This window comes from Cucurbita maxima, unplaced genomic scaffold (genome assembly GCF_002738345.1).
Source record: "Cucurbita maxima cultivar Rimu unplaced genomic scaffold, Cmax_1.0 Cma_Scf00022, whole genome shotgun sequence".
In the NCBI taxonomy this organism is placed as follows: domain Eukaryota; kingdom Viridiplantae; phylum Streptophyta; class Magnoliopsida; order Cucurbitales; family Cucurbitaceae; genus Cucurbita; species Cucurbita maxima.
The window spans coordinates 514,718-529,691 of NW_019272038.1; the positions used below are offsets into that span (position 1 = coordinate 514,718).

Consider the following 14,974-nt stretch of genomic DNA (forward strand, 5'->3'; position numbering starts at 1 on the left):
GGGCCCCCCCCCCCCCCCAATACACCCTCTTCGGGGTCCAACGTCCTTGTTGGCACACCGCCTCGTGTTCACCTCCCCCCCTTCGGAGCTCAGCCTCCTCGCTAGCACATTTTAAGTGTCTAGCTCTGATACCATTAGTAACGCCCCAAGCCCACCACTAGCAGATATTGTTCTCTTTGGGCTTTCCTTTTCGGGCTTCCCCTCAAGATTTTTAAAATACGTCTGCTAGGGAGAGGTTTCCACACTCTTATAAAGATTGTTTTGTTCTCCTCCCCAACTGACGTGAAATCTCACACCCATTTAAGAAGGAAAAGAAGATTCTTTGGCTCAATTCTATCTACACCTTTCTCTGAAATTTATGGCTCGAAAGCGTCGGGTCTTTAAAGATAAACATCGGAATATACGCTCCTTCATTAAGTCTACTTCATAGTCAATTAAACATAAGTATAAATTTTAAGCCATACTTTCTTCCTCAATCGACTTTTCCTCGCAGCCTCACGATTTTGAGCTAACCGGCGAAGAGTCTGCGAACGATTATCAAATTCGTTAGCAACACATCATTTCAAGAACCCAGGAATTAATTAGAAAAATGATCCAAAGAACACAACCTTCTGATCAGTTTTATCCTTTGATCTGTCACTAGAATCCGAAGCCATAACAAGTGTTAGAGCCCGATCGTTAGACTGCAAAATAAACGGAAATTAGTCTATGGAAACGACAAAGCTCGAATTTTCATGAACTAGAGAACAAAATGCATAACATAAAAGGAATTCTGTTTATCAAATATAAACGCCTGAGCATAAACACTGAGGATGATGGGACCGAGTCGTGTGAAATGAACGTGAAGTAGTGCATTACCCTCCGACTTTTTTCATCTGTGTCCCCATCTGTTGAGATATCAGTCCTGGGACTGCCCTCAGTAGCCATAGAAGCCTCTTATCTTTATATCTTTACGACGAACTGATATGGCAACCTGTTGTGATCGAACCTAGAACGAACCAAGCTCTGAAACTCACAAAAAAAGTGGAGGTGTATTAGGTGAATCTGGTGAACCTGTAAACAAATATCCCGACCTTCGTTTTTTCAGAAAAACAAAATTATAGTTTTTTCTTCCATTAAAACGACGCATTTCTAAGCTTTCGTCAACTTGTTTCCAGCAAAAAAGCATCTCAATATCAGTGTACATTATACATAGAAATAGCAATCATTATGTACATTCAACCACAGATTTGCATTGCTGATGTAACATGTAACAGCCCGACCCAAGACCACCGCTAGCAGATATTGTCTGCTTTGGTCCGTTATGTATCGCTGTCAACCTCACGATTCTAAAACACGTCTACTAGAGAGAGGTTTCCACACCCTAATAAGGAATGTTTTGTTCCTCTCTCCAACCAATGTGGGATCTCACAATCAACCCCCCTTGGGGGCCAGCGTCCTCGTTGACATACTGTCCAGTGACTGGATCTAATACCATTTGTAACAATCTGAGGCCACTACTAGCAGAAATTGTCCGCTTTGACCCGTTACGTATCACCGTCAACCTCACAGTTTTAAAATGCGTCTACTAGGGAAAGGTTTTCACACCCTTATAAGGAATGTTTCGTTCCTCTCTCCAACCAATGTATTTTCTTAAGCTTCCATAGAAACCAAAGATTAGGACATAGTTCATTTGATTGTACTCTTCCTAGCATGGGGTATCTAAAGATGAAGAATGTATTAAAAAAGAAGCCAAAACAAAACAGATATGTTTCCGTTCTCTAAGTAATGCTCGATACCATGAGAAGCTTACATTAAAAAAAACCCCCACGAGCGAACGGCGAACCACTTGGCTTAATAGCTTCCTCTAAACGACAACCATTTGACCTCTCGCATATCCCAAATCAGAAACGCGATAAGAACAGATCGACAGTCTTCCCATGCAACTGAAAAGAACAACCCATCAATTCATGACTTCATTCATCAAATCTTAATTGGTCCTCTAAGGCATCTTTTAAAGAGCCTTTCAAACAAAGCCACCAATGGAAACATGTTATGAGACAACAAAATGGTTAACATAAAATATCGACCATAAAAAAAGAACCGAGGGCGTACGGGGTAAGGTGTAAGCCAGTAAAGGAATCATATAAGCAATGCCGATAGTTCGAAGAGTATCAGCAGTCCCAAGAACTAAGCTGGTTTCTATCAGTGAATTGGGTCTATGGCTCAGATAAATCAGTCCATGAGGATAAGCATTCGTTCGTTAAATTGTGTTTGCTTTCTCGTCATTGCACACAACGAGCTTCATCTTTCTTAAGAAAACATTTAAATTCTCTTTCTCGTCATTGCTCTACAACGAACTACTTTGTTTAGTTTTCAATACGAAAAAAGTAGCTAACAAAACAAGGAAACTCGTAGGTGAAAGCTTATTCGTAGGCTTAACTTTAAAAAACCAAATGGTTATCAAACGGGATTGTCAAATACATACAGCAATATCAAACCCGAGCAACTCGAAAACAAACACTAAATCTAGGATATGTCGAGTTTCAAATTCTATTCTAACCTCAATCCCTGAAAAGTAGCCAAAAAACTCCATTGCTCAACAGAACTTTAGGTTTACAAATGAAAGAACAACCAAGAAAACCAGCTCCGGTAACATATTAGAAGGTAAGAGAAGAACAGGTAAAGAACAATACAGATCCACGCGAACATTACTCCACCCATCACAATGAACAGCAAGCATTCAAATCTAAAGAAACATTCAAACGATTTATGAACCCAAGAACATCAGAGATGCTAAGCAATTAGAAAGAGGGTATCCACTAAATCGTCAACGGGGCTACAAAAATGACCCATGAACTCACTAGCTAAGCTAACGCAAAGGAATCAGTGATACCCACGATTTCCCTCAACACTGCAAGTCAAATAGAATGAAACCCAGATGCCAAAAATCAAGAAAACCCCAAAAGAATCGATCACTGACAGCAGAAATGGTCGAAATCAGCTGAAATTTGCAGGTAAGTGAAGCAAAAACCTACTGAAAAACTTGCCGATGATTACCAGTTTCTTGCTCGAACTCACGCACTCACGCACTCACGCACTCACTCACTCACCTGGGCAGCTGAGGAAGAAGACGACAGCGCTGCGGTGTGCTTACTGGTATTTGTGTGGGTGAATCGAGTGGGGGGCCTAGGGGCTTGGGGGGTTTGTTCAAGGCCACGCCAATCTCCAGACGAACCGTTGCGTGAAGATGTTCCACTTTTCAAGGACTAATTGCCTGTAATTTACTGTTTTTTTATATTTTAAGGATTTAGGCCTTTTGAGGTGATTTGTCTTTTAGCCTTGGAAAGTTTTTACTTCGGCTTCCTTCTACGGTGTCAGAGGCGAAGAAATTCAGCAAAATGACACTCCAATTTTGCTTGTCAGTTGAGCTCACTGTGTCAGTAAATCAGCAATAATCAAATTCATAAATTCTTAACAATATTGTCCACCATTATCGACTCACGGCTGCCTCAATCTTTATGGTTTGATCAATTTTTTGCAAGTTTTTATTGTGTTCTTCAGGGAAGAATCTGACCCAGATTCTAACTTTTCGTTTTTCTTTCATTCTAAAGCCTAAGGAATTAAATTATTGGGAGTTAGAAGTTGTTGGATTGTCTACACAAAATTATTGTTCTTGGTATGAGACACAATTGTCCAACGTTTACATTTTTAGTTTGCATTCAATAATGAACTTCGAATCAACCTATCAAGCTTATGATTGTATTCGATACTTAAAAGATATAAATAATGATATCAAACACTTGCTCGCGAATTTGTAGTTTCGTCAAAAGTGACTTGTCGCCGAAAGATACTTATGCAGGGTCCTCAGTTGAGAGATCTTCCTCTATATCCAAAAGATATTTCAGGTGCATAAAGCTTTTTCTTAGGGATCATAATTAAATAATTATTTCTAACCAACTTTATAAACAATTGAAGAATTGAAGAATTTGATTAGAACGCCTATGATTAACTCCTTACTTCAATCAAGGTTCAATAAATAATTAAGAAAAAAACACATACGTTTACATCAATCCATAACAAAATAAAACAAAAGTATTTGCTTAATATTTTACTGATAAAGGTATAAATAGAAAAAATAAATAATATTTTTTAACAAAAATACAAAATTATATAATTTGTCAAAACCTCACAAATAATCTCGATGATTTCATATTTATAGACAATCTCAAGTATAATGAAGAATGAGAGGTAAATAATCAGCCAGACAAGATGTAAAAGCTTCAATTCAAGGAAGCTGGAAGTGGTGCTTATATAAAAATAATATTGAATGCCCTCAAAATTGAAGGGGTCGGTAGTACAGAAATTATAATAAATGAGCAACCAAAACATTGCCTGCCTGTATATAAATAAAAACCTTGAAAGAAAAATCAGTGTTAGTTCCTCAAAGATTCATAATATTGCAGCGTAGTTGAAAGGAAATGAGCTTACATGTGGCTTGGGTCGGGTCGGGTTGGGTTGGATGATGTCAAGATTCATCGTTCATATGTTGTGCATGCCATTTGTTGAAACCAATGACAAGGGCATCTCTCATCCACGCGTGCCTGCAGCTTTCAATGGCCTCAGGAATGGTCACCCAGCTTCTGTTTCTTGTGTTCTGCTCCGGCCATGACTCAAGCTCCTCATTCACAAACAAAGCATACATTGCTGCTCTACACAATCCTTCTGGACTGAACTCATCTTGCTGTGTTTTACTCTTGAAGTGATAGATTCCTAAGAACCCCTGAACAAAGCCAACAGATTTTACAAGCCACTTCTTCGTGTCGGTCTCCGAGAGGGTAAACAAATGAACATACGGACATAAACAAGAAAGGCAGTATCCCCAGACACCAACAACTCCAAACTATTCTATCAAAAAATGCAACTTTCAATAACAGCCTATGCTAGCCGCTAGCAGATATTACCCACTTTGTCCGGTTAGGTATCAGAGTCAGCCTCACAGCTTTAAAACGCATTTACTATGGAGATAACCCTATACCCTTATAAAAAATGTTTGTTCTCCTCTCCAACCGATGTAAGATTTCACAACCCAACCCCTTGGGGACCAGCATCCTCGCTGGCACACCACTGCTTGGCTCTTCTACCATTTGTAACAGCCCGGCACGTAACCAATGTGGGATCTCACATATGTTAACCAACGAATACAGATATAACATCAAAACAACATGACTAAACTTATTCTTTCGTATATTTCCCCAGTTTGGACATTTAAATAGCTCTCCCCAGTCTCTCCGAAGTGTGCATTCATGCATATCTACCAGCCACGGTAATAGAGGGTCAAGAGATCCTCCTCCTGGACCGTCCACTTCATTGCGTAGTCCTACAGAAAGCTACTAAAAATGATACGCCCCTCAACACTCCTGAGCACTCCTCTTCCAATCATATACATACGTTAGATGAAACAACCTTCAATTTTCACAAAAGGACATGAGAAAAAACAATTCAAGCATTTAAAGTACTATTTCACCATAAGTTCACCACGAACTCCGGCCTCTTCGATAGCTTCCCTTACAGCAGCTTCCTCCACCGTCTCGTCATTCTCCCAGCCTCCCTATTAGAGAAAATGCTGATGTTAGAGATAAAATAAGCTCATATACTTTCTTCATATGAGAGAAGCAGAAAGGCAGAAATTCAAAGCTCTCAAAAATTTAAAATGGAGAAATGAGAGGGAAACAACTTCATACCTTCGGGAACAAAAGGCCCGGGCCACTAGGCGTGTCAATCATAAGCACCTCCACCACTTTATCCGAAACTTCATCACTACTCCCTTCGGAACTTCTATACCTAAAAGGAATACACCTACAAAAGAACAGAAAGGCATTCATAAACTATATCTCCCACCACACTGATTGATCAATCATTTGATTCAACTGCATTTCATTAGTTTAAATAAAACATAAAACACGAGCAGCCCAGATGTATAAAATGCAATGCAGAAGGGCCATTGAGATAAATTTAAAATGAGCAATCTCTTATTAACTACAAGAAGTCATTGAAAGAAGTATAAAAGCAGAAAGGAAGAAATTATCGATAGCTTTATGGAAGGAATATAGATAGCAAACTTTCCATCAAGTCATCAAGGATGTGATAGACTTCAGCCAAAGCCAATGCACTAATATCAAAAATCATGAATCTGCAATCATAATCTATCGCTGCTAGTTATGACAGACAAAAGGACATCATCTTTCCAGATGGTGCCAACCCAACCATAATCTGTCCATCCATTCACCACAATTAACCACGCTGCAAAAATCAGAGATGAAACACCCTGAGTAAGAAAAGAAAGATCGACCCTCTCTCCCTATCGATCAAGCTGCTACCGAGGGGAATGAGGTAAGATGAGCAAAGCAAAAGGAGAAACTAATTCACGACTTAAATCCTACTAAGACGGATTCATTAATGCAATATGTCACCAAAGTACTTTCGTGACAGATTTAACATTCTGGATACCCAACCACAAATCCATAATCTGGCAGAACTTCGGCACTCAGGTTCTCGATACACCATCATTAAAAATAGAGAAGAACTCAAATTTATGCAGACCTGTAGGAATGTAGTTTAAACCGAAAACAACCATAGAGTTCCTATATTGATCTCATGACCTAAATGATCCCACTTGATCTCACTGAAACACAATGCGTCCATAAAGAAAAGTCAAAGAATCCATACAATAAAACAACTTACTGCCAATTTCGAAATTGTTTGATGCGCATCTGTCTCAGAAACGTAGAAATTAGAATTCCTCACCAAATCAACCAATCAAATTCCCAGTGTTACACGTTATATACAAGAAATTCCCCCATCCAAATCCAAACTTCTCGATACTCCTAATCGATTAAAGAACCGACCAACGAATCAAAGAAACACCAATACCGAAACAAGAACAACAGCGAAAACCAAAGCAGTCAATATCTATTACGTAGTAAAAAAAAAATGACAATGGCGGCCTCATTTTTCACAAAACCTTGACAAAGATGCTCAACGAAAACGACTTGGAAGCAAGGAAGGACACAAACATACAAACATTAAATAGCTGGAGCCTACGAATCTTAAAAAATAATGGTGGGAATATACCCAGCAATAAGGCGACAACCGGCATCGTACCGCTGCTGCTGCCGTCCGGTGCGGGCCACCAAATCAGACATGCATATAAATATATGAATATAAACTATCGTTCAGCGGGATCAAAACTCAGAGATGAATGCGAATGCGAATGCAAAATCCTGCACATCCCTACAGCAGGGGAGAGATTCCGACATTGTCCATTTTTCTCTCAGAACGGACGGCTGAAGGCAATCTGAAACTCCATTGAAGAGTGGTGATGAATGACGATTGATGGTTAGGGTTGGAAGGTTGCAAGAAAGAGAGAAACAGAGATGGAGATGGAAGGTTGCGGCTGAAGCGGATCTAGCGGTGGGGTCGGGTCAAAACAGGGGAGAGATTAGGATTAATGGTGAAAAGAAAACCAGTGGGTCCAGAGGGGAGTTTGCTGGAGAATCCGGTGGGTTAAGAACCAAGGGAGATTATATGTGGAGGAGAAGATGACCGTTGAGATCAACGGGTAAGGGTAAAATGGTAAAATGAGGAGTGGGGGATGTTCTGTTGGATGGAAATGCGAGAATTAGGGCTAAATTTGAAGACGGGGTTAGTTTGAACTTTGAAGCAGTCGTTCTTTCAAACGCTTTGATTCCGTGGGCCAACTTTATTATTTTTTTTTTCTTTTTTTAGGAATCAATTTATGAATGAATTAATATTTTAATAAATATTAAATTACAATATTAGACACTAAATTTTTAAGATACATCTCCTTTATCACTAAACTAACTTAAAAAATGCTTTCAATTTTATATTTAATATATTATAAACATATTCAATTTATAACTAATATATCACAAATTTTTACGATTAAAATAAACAAAAATTTAGTTAATTTCTTCCCATTTTTTTTTATTTTAGCTAATCGACTCCAACCCATATATAAAAAACTCTTCTTTTTTCGGTCGAACATATCTATCCGTCTCGAGTCTCGTCTAGATCGATTTGGGAAGCGCGCAAGAGCTATAGCTAGTGAGAAGAGGTTTTGAAGATTTCGCGGATCGAATTCCAATCTTCTTCTTGTTTCAATTCCCTCCGACCTTTTGCACTTTGAAGCATGTGACCGGTACCGGTGCTACCAGAGATACGACATCATGCTACATGTCCGAAAACAAACCTTCAATAATTGAATTCAAAATAAATCTAAATAAAACAATACTTAATGCTATAACTTAAAACATCAAACTCTCCAACTTCCATGGTGTCCTCTGCTCGGCCATCAACCGTACATTGGCGCGTTGCCTTTACCTGAAAAATGTAGATAGCACTTGAGTATTTTATGAAATACTTAGTAAGTCATCCCACTATTGGAGTTAGGAATGCAAACACATGCAACATATGAGCAGGACCTAACTTTTCATAAACTTTACATCGTCTTGGGCTCTTTTCTATTCTGGGTAGGGTTAGGAGTGTGGTACTCCTTCACACACGGCCCATGTACGTGTACATGGACCCACTAGGCGGGCTCGTAAACATACCCCCTGGGCCTGACTTGGTCAGGCACAACGTGTTACACATCGCCGGACACCACAGAACAGAAAAGGGCCCGCATGATATCATGGTGAACATATTTCATTTTTTTGTAACGGGGAAGAATCGTGATGCACGTGACATACATATATGCATGAGGTCCCTTAACATATCTAACATGGCATTACATAAGCAGTGCTAACAATCGCATTTACCTTTCTTACATCACATGACATACATTGCATGTGATATTACATAACATGAAAATACATCCCAGTTGCATAAACATCTCATGATATGACTTGATAATACTATGTGTATCCATGGCATCGATCAACATTTTCATGGCATATATTACTAACATATCATTCATAACTTCACATAACATAAACAGTCAACCGTCAACATAACCCATTATGTTTCATGGCATAAACAGTCACATAATTCATACATCATATAGTCATATCACATAATAAAACATGGTGCATGCAGGGGCCACAGGTACCGCACCATCATACAACACGTAGTAAACTAACTCCAACAATAAGGTCACTTACCTCGATGGCCTTGGTTGAAGTCACTCACAACGAGCTAATCCCAACGGTTAAATACGTCATATAATAATCACATCAAAACTTAATAGCCTTTCATAACATACCCTAGCTAAATCTCATGCTATTTATCAAAATAAACTCCCGATCTAATCTGTCTTTAATGTTTATGAATCATACTGACCTCGGATGGTAAAACTAAGGGCATAAACGGCTTCGGAAGGGTCGAAAACCTTGGAATCGATATATTCTAGTGATACCGAGCCACCAAGCTGAGCTTCCGAGCCGACCAACTAATCCGCCAAGCCGAGCCGCGGGAATTGACGGAACCAAGCCGATTTCGTACACGTGCGAGCCGAGCTGCACTATGCGTGCGAAGCTGCCAGAGCTGTTGGATGTGCGTTTGCAGCTCGACCCGATTCCAAAAACCTTGCCTCCCTTACCCGACAAGCCACGAAACCCTAGTTTCCGCCTACCTGATTTCGGTGACGCGCCGATGATCCCACAACGTCCTCAACACCGATTTCCAACGGTCAACCTTCTTTGACAAAATGATACCGACATCAATACCTTACTTCCATTCGATTCTTCCTTCCTTTGGAGAGCAACCCAGCATTCCGAAGAAAAGTTTGAAGAGAAAATTGTTTTCAAGAAATATAAAAGGTTGGGCATAAGAATATAAAAATAATCTCAAGTCATGGTTTTAGGAGAAGGAAAGGTTTGAGAAATATGAATGTTTCTATTAAGTACTAAAAGTCTCGCAAGAAATCTCTGTCTTCTAAGTAGATTACATTTAATTATTTATTTTATTTTTATTTTATTCTAGAAACTTCGTTACATTTTCCATAAGCGAAATAACTTACTCGTTGAAAATTGCGCCTTTTCCGGAAAGGATAGATGCATAATATAGTATCTTGTCATTTATAGAAATAAAAATAAAAGGCAAAAATGGAAAATCTGAATCGGTACATTAACCATCAGCTCCATTACAATACATTCATCTCTGCATCCCAAAATTTGGTAAAATACCCAACAAGACCCGCTCAGAATCTCAAATCTCTCTTCAAAGACCATCCTGCCAGAAATTGATGTCCATAAAACCTGGACTTTCCAAAATTTTGCCTGTTTTGCTCCTGAAAAAAGAATATATTCATCACCAAGAACGCAAGACATGCGCGAAGTCGAACCGAACTAAACATATGTTATGTTGGATTCAAAACGATAATCAAACTGCAGCAGAAGTAACAGAAAAGGATTAATAATGCATTTACACATTTACAACGTTCATTCATGGCAGTATGGAAACATTCAACCCCTGTATCAGCTCTAAACTTGGAAGCAACTTGAACGTAGTCACCAAGAATGTTCCCATTTACAATATCATTGCTAACAGGAAGTTCATGTTCTTGGATGAATAACATCTTAGACCACTGAGGAAGAAGAAAAATGCTACTCTGAAGTTTTGCATCGCATTACGAGAATCTGGAAGAAAAATGGTGGGGTGTCAAGAATAGAGATTTCTTTGATTTAAACTATCCGGCCTCCCCCACCAAAGTTATCCTACTCCTTCCGAACCAATAATTCCTAACTCATAGTATTCAGCCTTCGTCTTTGCCATGATTGTGAGATCCCACATCAATTGGAGGAACGAGTGTCAACGAGAACATTGAACCTCGAAGGGTGGTGGGTTGTGAGATCCCACATCGGTTGGAGAGGGGAACGAATCCTTCTTTATAAGAGTGTGGAAACCTCTTCCTAGCAAATGTTTTTTAAAATCTTTAAGGGAAACCCAAAAGAGGACAATATCTGCTAGCGGGTGGGCTTGGAAAGAGAGTAACTGGAGGTCATTCGCAGAGTAAGAGAAGGCCAAACTAAGTTGGCACCAACTCAACCCTTTAGCGTGTAGACCAACGGTTCCACACCAGAGGACAGAATTAAAGAGGAAGTTAAGATCTCCATTTTGCTTTTCACACTGTAGTATAAACAAAAGAACGAAAAAAAAGACAGCCTAGAGAGGGAGGAAGAGGAAAACCCCACCCAAAAGGTCTAGTGGACTACACGTACGAAGTGTCCTGTCTTCCAATGAAGTCATCATCAGAAAGCTTTTCACAAATATAACTCCATCTTGGATTAAAGTTAACCAACAGACTACTATTCCGAATCATTTCAGCAGTGTTCAATGCCTTTTTGCCCGCTTCAAATGGGGATTCCCCATCTTCTGGCTTGCCCTCATATAGATTTTCATAGTCTCCAGTCAGTTTTTGGAGGGAATTAGATATCAAGGAAAGAACACGACCTTATTCATTCTTCTATTTGAATTCAGTTTAACCATTTTGGTTAGGAAACCGCTTCTTTTTTCCTGAAGAATTTCTCTATTTAGAGGACAAAGCCTTCACTTCTAACTCTTGGAAGAACTTGTGGCTGATAGGGAGATGTGTAGTACCTAGACAACTTTAAATGTTGTATATGGGAAGTATTTTCCTTCAAGATTCCTCTCATAGCTCAAATCGCACTTCCTCTCTATCTCCATCCTTTCATACTTGATTAACCTATGGGGTTCCATCTCAATGGCCAAGGTATTTGATTGGAAAAGATCCATTACAAAATCCAGACTTGAGTCTGTGTCTCAAAAGTCCTTCTACACCAATTTACTCCGGACATTTACCATTTAGAAAGTTTGGTTTTAACTTTTAAGCCTCAAAGATCTAAACTATCTTCTGCGAAGTCTTCACCTCTACAAACCAGATGGTTTCATACTAAAGATATGGTTCACCTTTACGTTGCACTTCCAACTATAGAATTTTTCCCAATATCACAAGCATGTTAACCATAAATGAGCAGCCTACTGGATCAATCAGCAGCAACCACAAAAAGAGCAGGGGATAGCACATCTCCTAAACTAAAGCATTGAGACGTTACAATTTCCTCGAGATTTTTTTTTTTTTTTTGTATCAGTCCAAACCCACCGCTAGCAGATATTGTCATCTTTGGGCTTTCCTTTTTGGGCTTCCCCTCAAGGTTTTTAAAACACGTCTGCTACAGAGAGGTTTTCACACCCTTATAAAGAATGCTTTGTTCCCCTCTCCAATCAATGTGGGATCTCACAATCCACTCTCTTTCGGGGCTCAGCGTCCTCGCTGAGACTCATTCTTCTCTCCAATCGAGGTGGGATCTCACATTTTTTCATTTACAAAAGCTTTATAGTTACATGATTTTTCGTAGGTTATTGGATCTCGTACTGTAAACATGCTAATAGAATAGGACAGTGTAATCTACCAGAAGCTCCAATGGCCCACCAAAAGTTAATTAATTGCAGTATGAACCAAATTGTAGTTAATTCTTATTGGGACATCTATGTTATGGGGATAATTTTAAGTATATCAATTTTTAAAGTTAAGCATTGATTCTTGGCAGGCAGTCTCGTGCAAGTGGGAACATTCCTAAAAGATCTAAATGCTATAACCTTCTTCACGGGTCTTCTGTCAGTGAATAACAGTTCTAAGATCTGTGAAATTTCATAAGTTTTACACAAACCTACAATCTTCTCACAAGTGAAGTGCACAGTTTTTACAGAAGAGACGAATTACCTGAATTGCACTCCAAGCGTTTATAAAACTGCCATCTTCTTCTGGTACATCTCAAGTAGATGTGGGTCCTCAGAAAGATACTGCATCACAAACTTGACCAAAAACTTATCCTCGCTCATCAAAAATGCCCTGCCAAAACTTGTCTTCTTGATAAAACCTTTTGATATCAGGTGCTGAAGAATAGACGACCTCGGAACCACCCTTTTTTCAACACTAAGATAAAGTAGATTTGGGTACTTGGAAATTTCTTCGTGCGTCCAGTCCAATTTGTTCATAAAGAAATTCAAGGCCCTCTTTATTTTCTCTTCAGACGAATTCATAATCGTGGGCTGCTTGAGAAATAGAGATTGAAACTGCTCCTCTGACCACCCAAAACTTGTAAAAATATGCAGTTTCGATAACCATTTGTCCTTTTTCATCCCTAAATACGTACACAGCCCATAAGTAAACATCGGGCTCGAAGGATTAAAACCAGCTTCCTTCGTCTTCTCGACGATGTCACTGAACTCTTCCGCATCCCTTGCTAGTGTCCTCGGGCGCACCCAAAAAATCTTCGCGATGTTCGAATCGGGCACGCCATTAGCTCTCAATAGTTCGATATTGGGAGCCACAGATTCTGAAAACTTTCGCAAAACCCAAGTCCCACGTCTAGCAGAAAAGAGCGAGACTATACCATCAGTAGAGCCAAAGAAATTTCTGAGAAAATCAATACACGGAACAATCTGCTTCTTCAAACTCCTTCTAAGAATTGACGGATCCCTAGAGATTACGTCGACGAGAACATGACCGGTGAAACCATTTCGAGAGAGAAACTCAATCTTAGGTTTGAGTATTGTGTCCGGATCGGCAAGGAGGAGATTAGGATGTCTGCAAAAGATACTGGCAGTATCAGACAGTGTGAATCCATAGGCCTTGAAGAGAGCAATGACAGAGTCGGGATTTGCAGTAGATTTGAGATGGATTCGCTTCGCAGCGGCGAGAGCTGAATCCTTGGAGAATCCAAGGGTATGAACAAGGTAGTCGACCGTCCGATTGTTGGTTGATTCAGAGATTTTAGACAGAGAAGAGAGGAATTTGCGGGAAATTGTGGGGTCGTTCCCTGCAAACTTCTGGAGTTCTTGAGCAAAGAGACGCAGAGGAACTTTGAACAGAAAATTGGTCATTGGAGAGTGAAAGAAGAGGTTGCGAAGGCGGGATTCAATCGAGGGTTGCGTTTGGACGTCCCGCTCTCTTGTTGATACAGTTTTTAATCTTTAGTTGAAATTTAAAAATTAAATAAATAAAAACAATATTGTCCAAGTTTTTCCAATAATTTGGCTCTTGCTTTAAAACCGGGAGTTTCTACCGCTGGTTCTCCTCTCCAACTAATGTGAGACATCACAATCCATCCTTCGGGGCCCAACGTCCTCATTGACACTCATCCTTTTCTCCAATCAATGTGGGACCCCTCTAAATCTACCCCCTTTGGGACCAACGTCGTTACTGGCACACCGGCTCGTGTCTACCCCCTTCGAGGAACAGCCTTCTAGCAGATATTGTCCTCTTTAGGCTTTAGCAGATATTGTCGTTTTTGAGCTTTCCCTTTCGAGTTTCCCCTCAAGGCTTAGGAGAAAGTTTCTATACCCTTATAAAGAGTGTTTTGTTTTCTTCCCCAAACCAATGTGAGGGTCGTTACAGGTTATTTATATGATATTATCACCCTAGGAAACTTCAACCAAAACCTCACCCAAAATACTCCATCAAATAGTCGTCTAGTCAGGCGAATCGAGTCGAGTCAAGCCAGTGAAGGAGTACGGGGATGGAAATGGCGGTGTAGTTGTGAAGGATAGAGGTGCAAGCAACGGAAAGATTGTTCACGTAGGGTTCGTAAGGAGGCTATTCGACAATGTTAATGAATAATTTGAGCTAATTAACCTATCAGCAGGTCCAGTACAATACATTGATCTCTGCATCCCAAAATTTGGTAAAATACCCAACAAAACCCGCTCAGAATCTCAAATCTCTCTTCAAAGATCATCCTGCCAGAAATTGATGGCCATAGAACCTGTACTTTCCAAAATTTTGCCTGTTTTACTCCCGAAAAAAGAATATATTCATCACCAAGAACGCAAGACATGCACGAAGTCAAACCGAACTAAATATATGTTGTGTTGGATTCAAAACGATAATCAAACTGTAGCAGAAGTAACAGAAAAGGATTGATGATACATTTACACATTTACAATGTTCATG

The 14,974-nt window shown here is 39.6% G+C and overlaps 3 protein-coding genes across 10 annotated transcripts in view; all 3 read right to left on the minus strand.

Annotated features, from left to right (window-relative positions):
- LOC111496048 (transcription factor TGA2-like) overlaps window positions 1–3,230 on the minus strand; it is a 6,761-nt gene extending 3,531 nt beyond the window's left edge. The window contains exons 1-5 of one of the 3 annotated variants that reach the window (XM_023146296.1): window positions 3,093–3,230; window positions 1,793–1,925; window positions 859–1,005; window positions 609–683; window positions 465–524 (exon numbers count right to left, since the gene is read on the minus strand). In XM_023146296.1, coding sequence (XP_023002064.1) covers window positions 465–524; window positions 609–683; window positions 859–927 — 204 coding nt within the window. In that variant the 5' untranslated portion in view covers window positions 928–1,005; window positions 1,793–1,925; window positions 3,093–3,230. The other 2 variants (XM_023146297.1, XM_023146298.1) reach the window with 2 other exon arrangements.
- LOC111496045 lies at window positions 1,530–13,980 on the minus strand. Of its 4 annotated transcripts, XM_023146293.1 has the most exons (3): window positions 12,743–13,980; window positions 8,359–8,382; window positions 1,530–1,544 (listed from the first exon to the last, which is right to left on the minus strand). In XM_023146293.1, the coding sequence occupies exon 1, from the start codon at window positions 13,903–13,905 to the stop codon at window positions 12,763–12,765; it is 1,143 nt and encodes a 380-aa protein (XP_023002061.1). In that variant the 5' UTR covers window positions 13,906–13,980; the 3' UTR covers window positions 1,530–1,544; window positions 8,359–8,382; window positions 12,743–12,762. The 4 variants fall into 4 exon arrangements, with proteins under 4 accessions (XP_023002061.1, XP_023002059.1, XP_023002060.1 ...); XM_023146291.1 differs by lacking the exons at window positions 1,530–1,544; window positions 8,359–8,382 and adding an exon at window positions 10,272–10,288; XM_023146292.1 differs by lacking the exons at window positions 1,530–1,544; window positions 8,359–8,382 and adding an exon at window positions 10,333–10,585.
- On the minus strand, window positions 4,253–7,635 carry LOC111496053 (nudix hydrolase 16, mitochondrial-like). 3 transcript variants are annotated; one of them, XM_023146304.1, is made up of 5 exons: window positions 7,114–7,635; window positions 5,724–5,838; window positions 5,507–5,590; window positions 4,471–4,762; window positions 4,253–4,378 (listed from the first exon to the last, which is right to left on the minus strand). In XM_023146304.1, exons 1-4 carry the CDS (start codon window positions 7,182–7,184, stop codon window positions 4,508–4,510), a joined length of 525 nt encoding a protein of 174 aa, XP_023002072.1. In that variant the 5' UTR covers window positions 7,185–7,635; the 3' UTR covers window positions 4,253–4,378; window positions 4,471–4,507. The 3 variants fall into 3 exon arrangements, with proteins under 3 accessions (XP_023002072.1, XP_023002071.1, XP_023002070.1); XM_023146303.1 differs by having other exon boundaries at window positions 4,253–4,396; XM_023146302.1 differs by having other exon boundaries at window positions 4,253–4,762; window positions 7,114–7,633.
- Window positions 13,981–14,974: the final 994 nt, after the last annotated feature.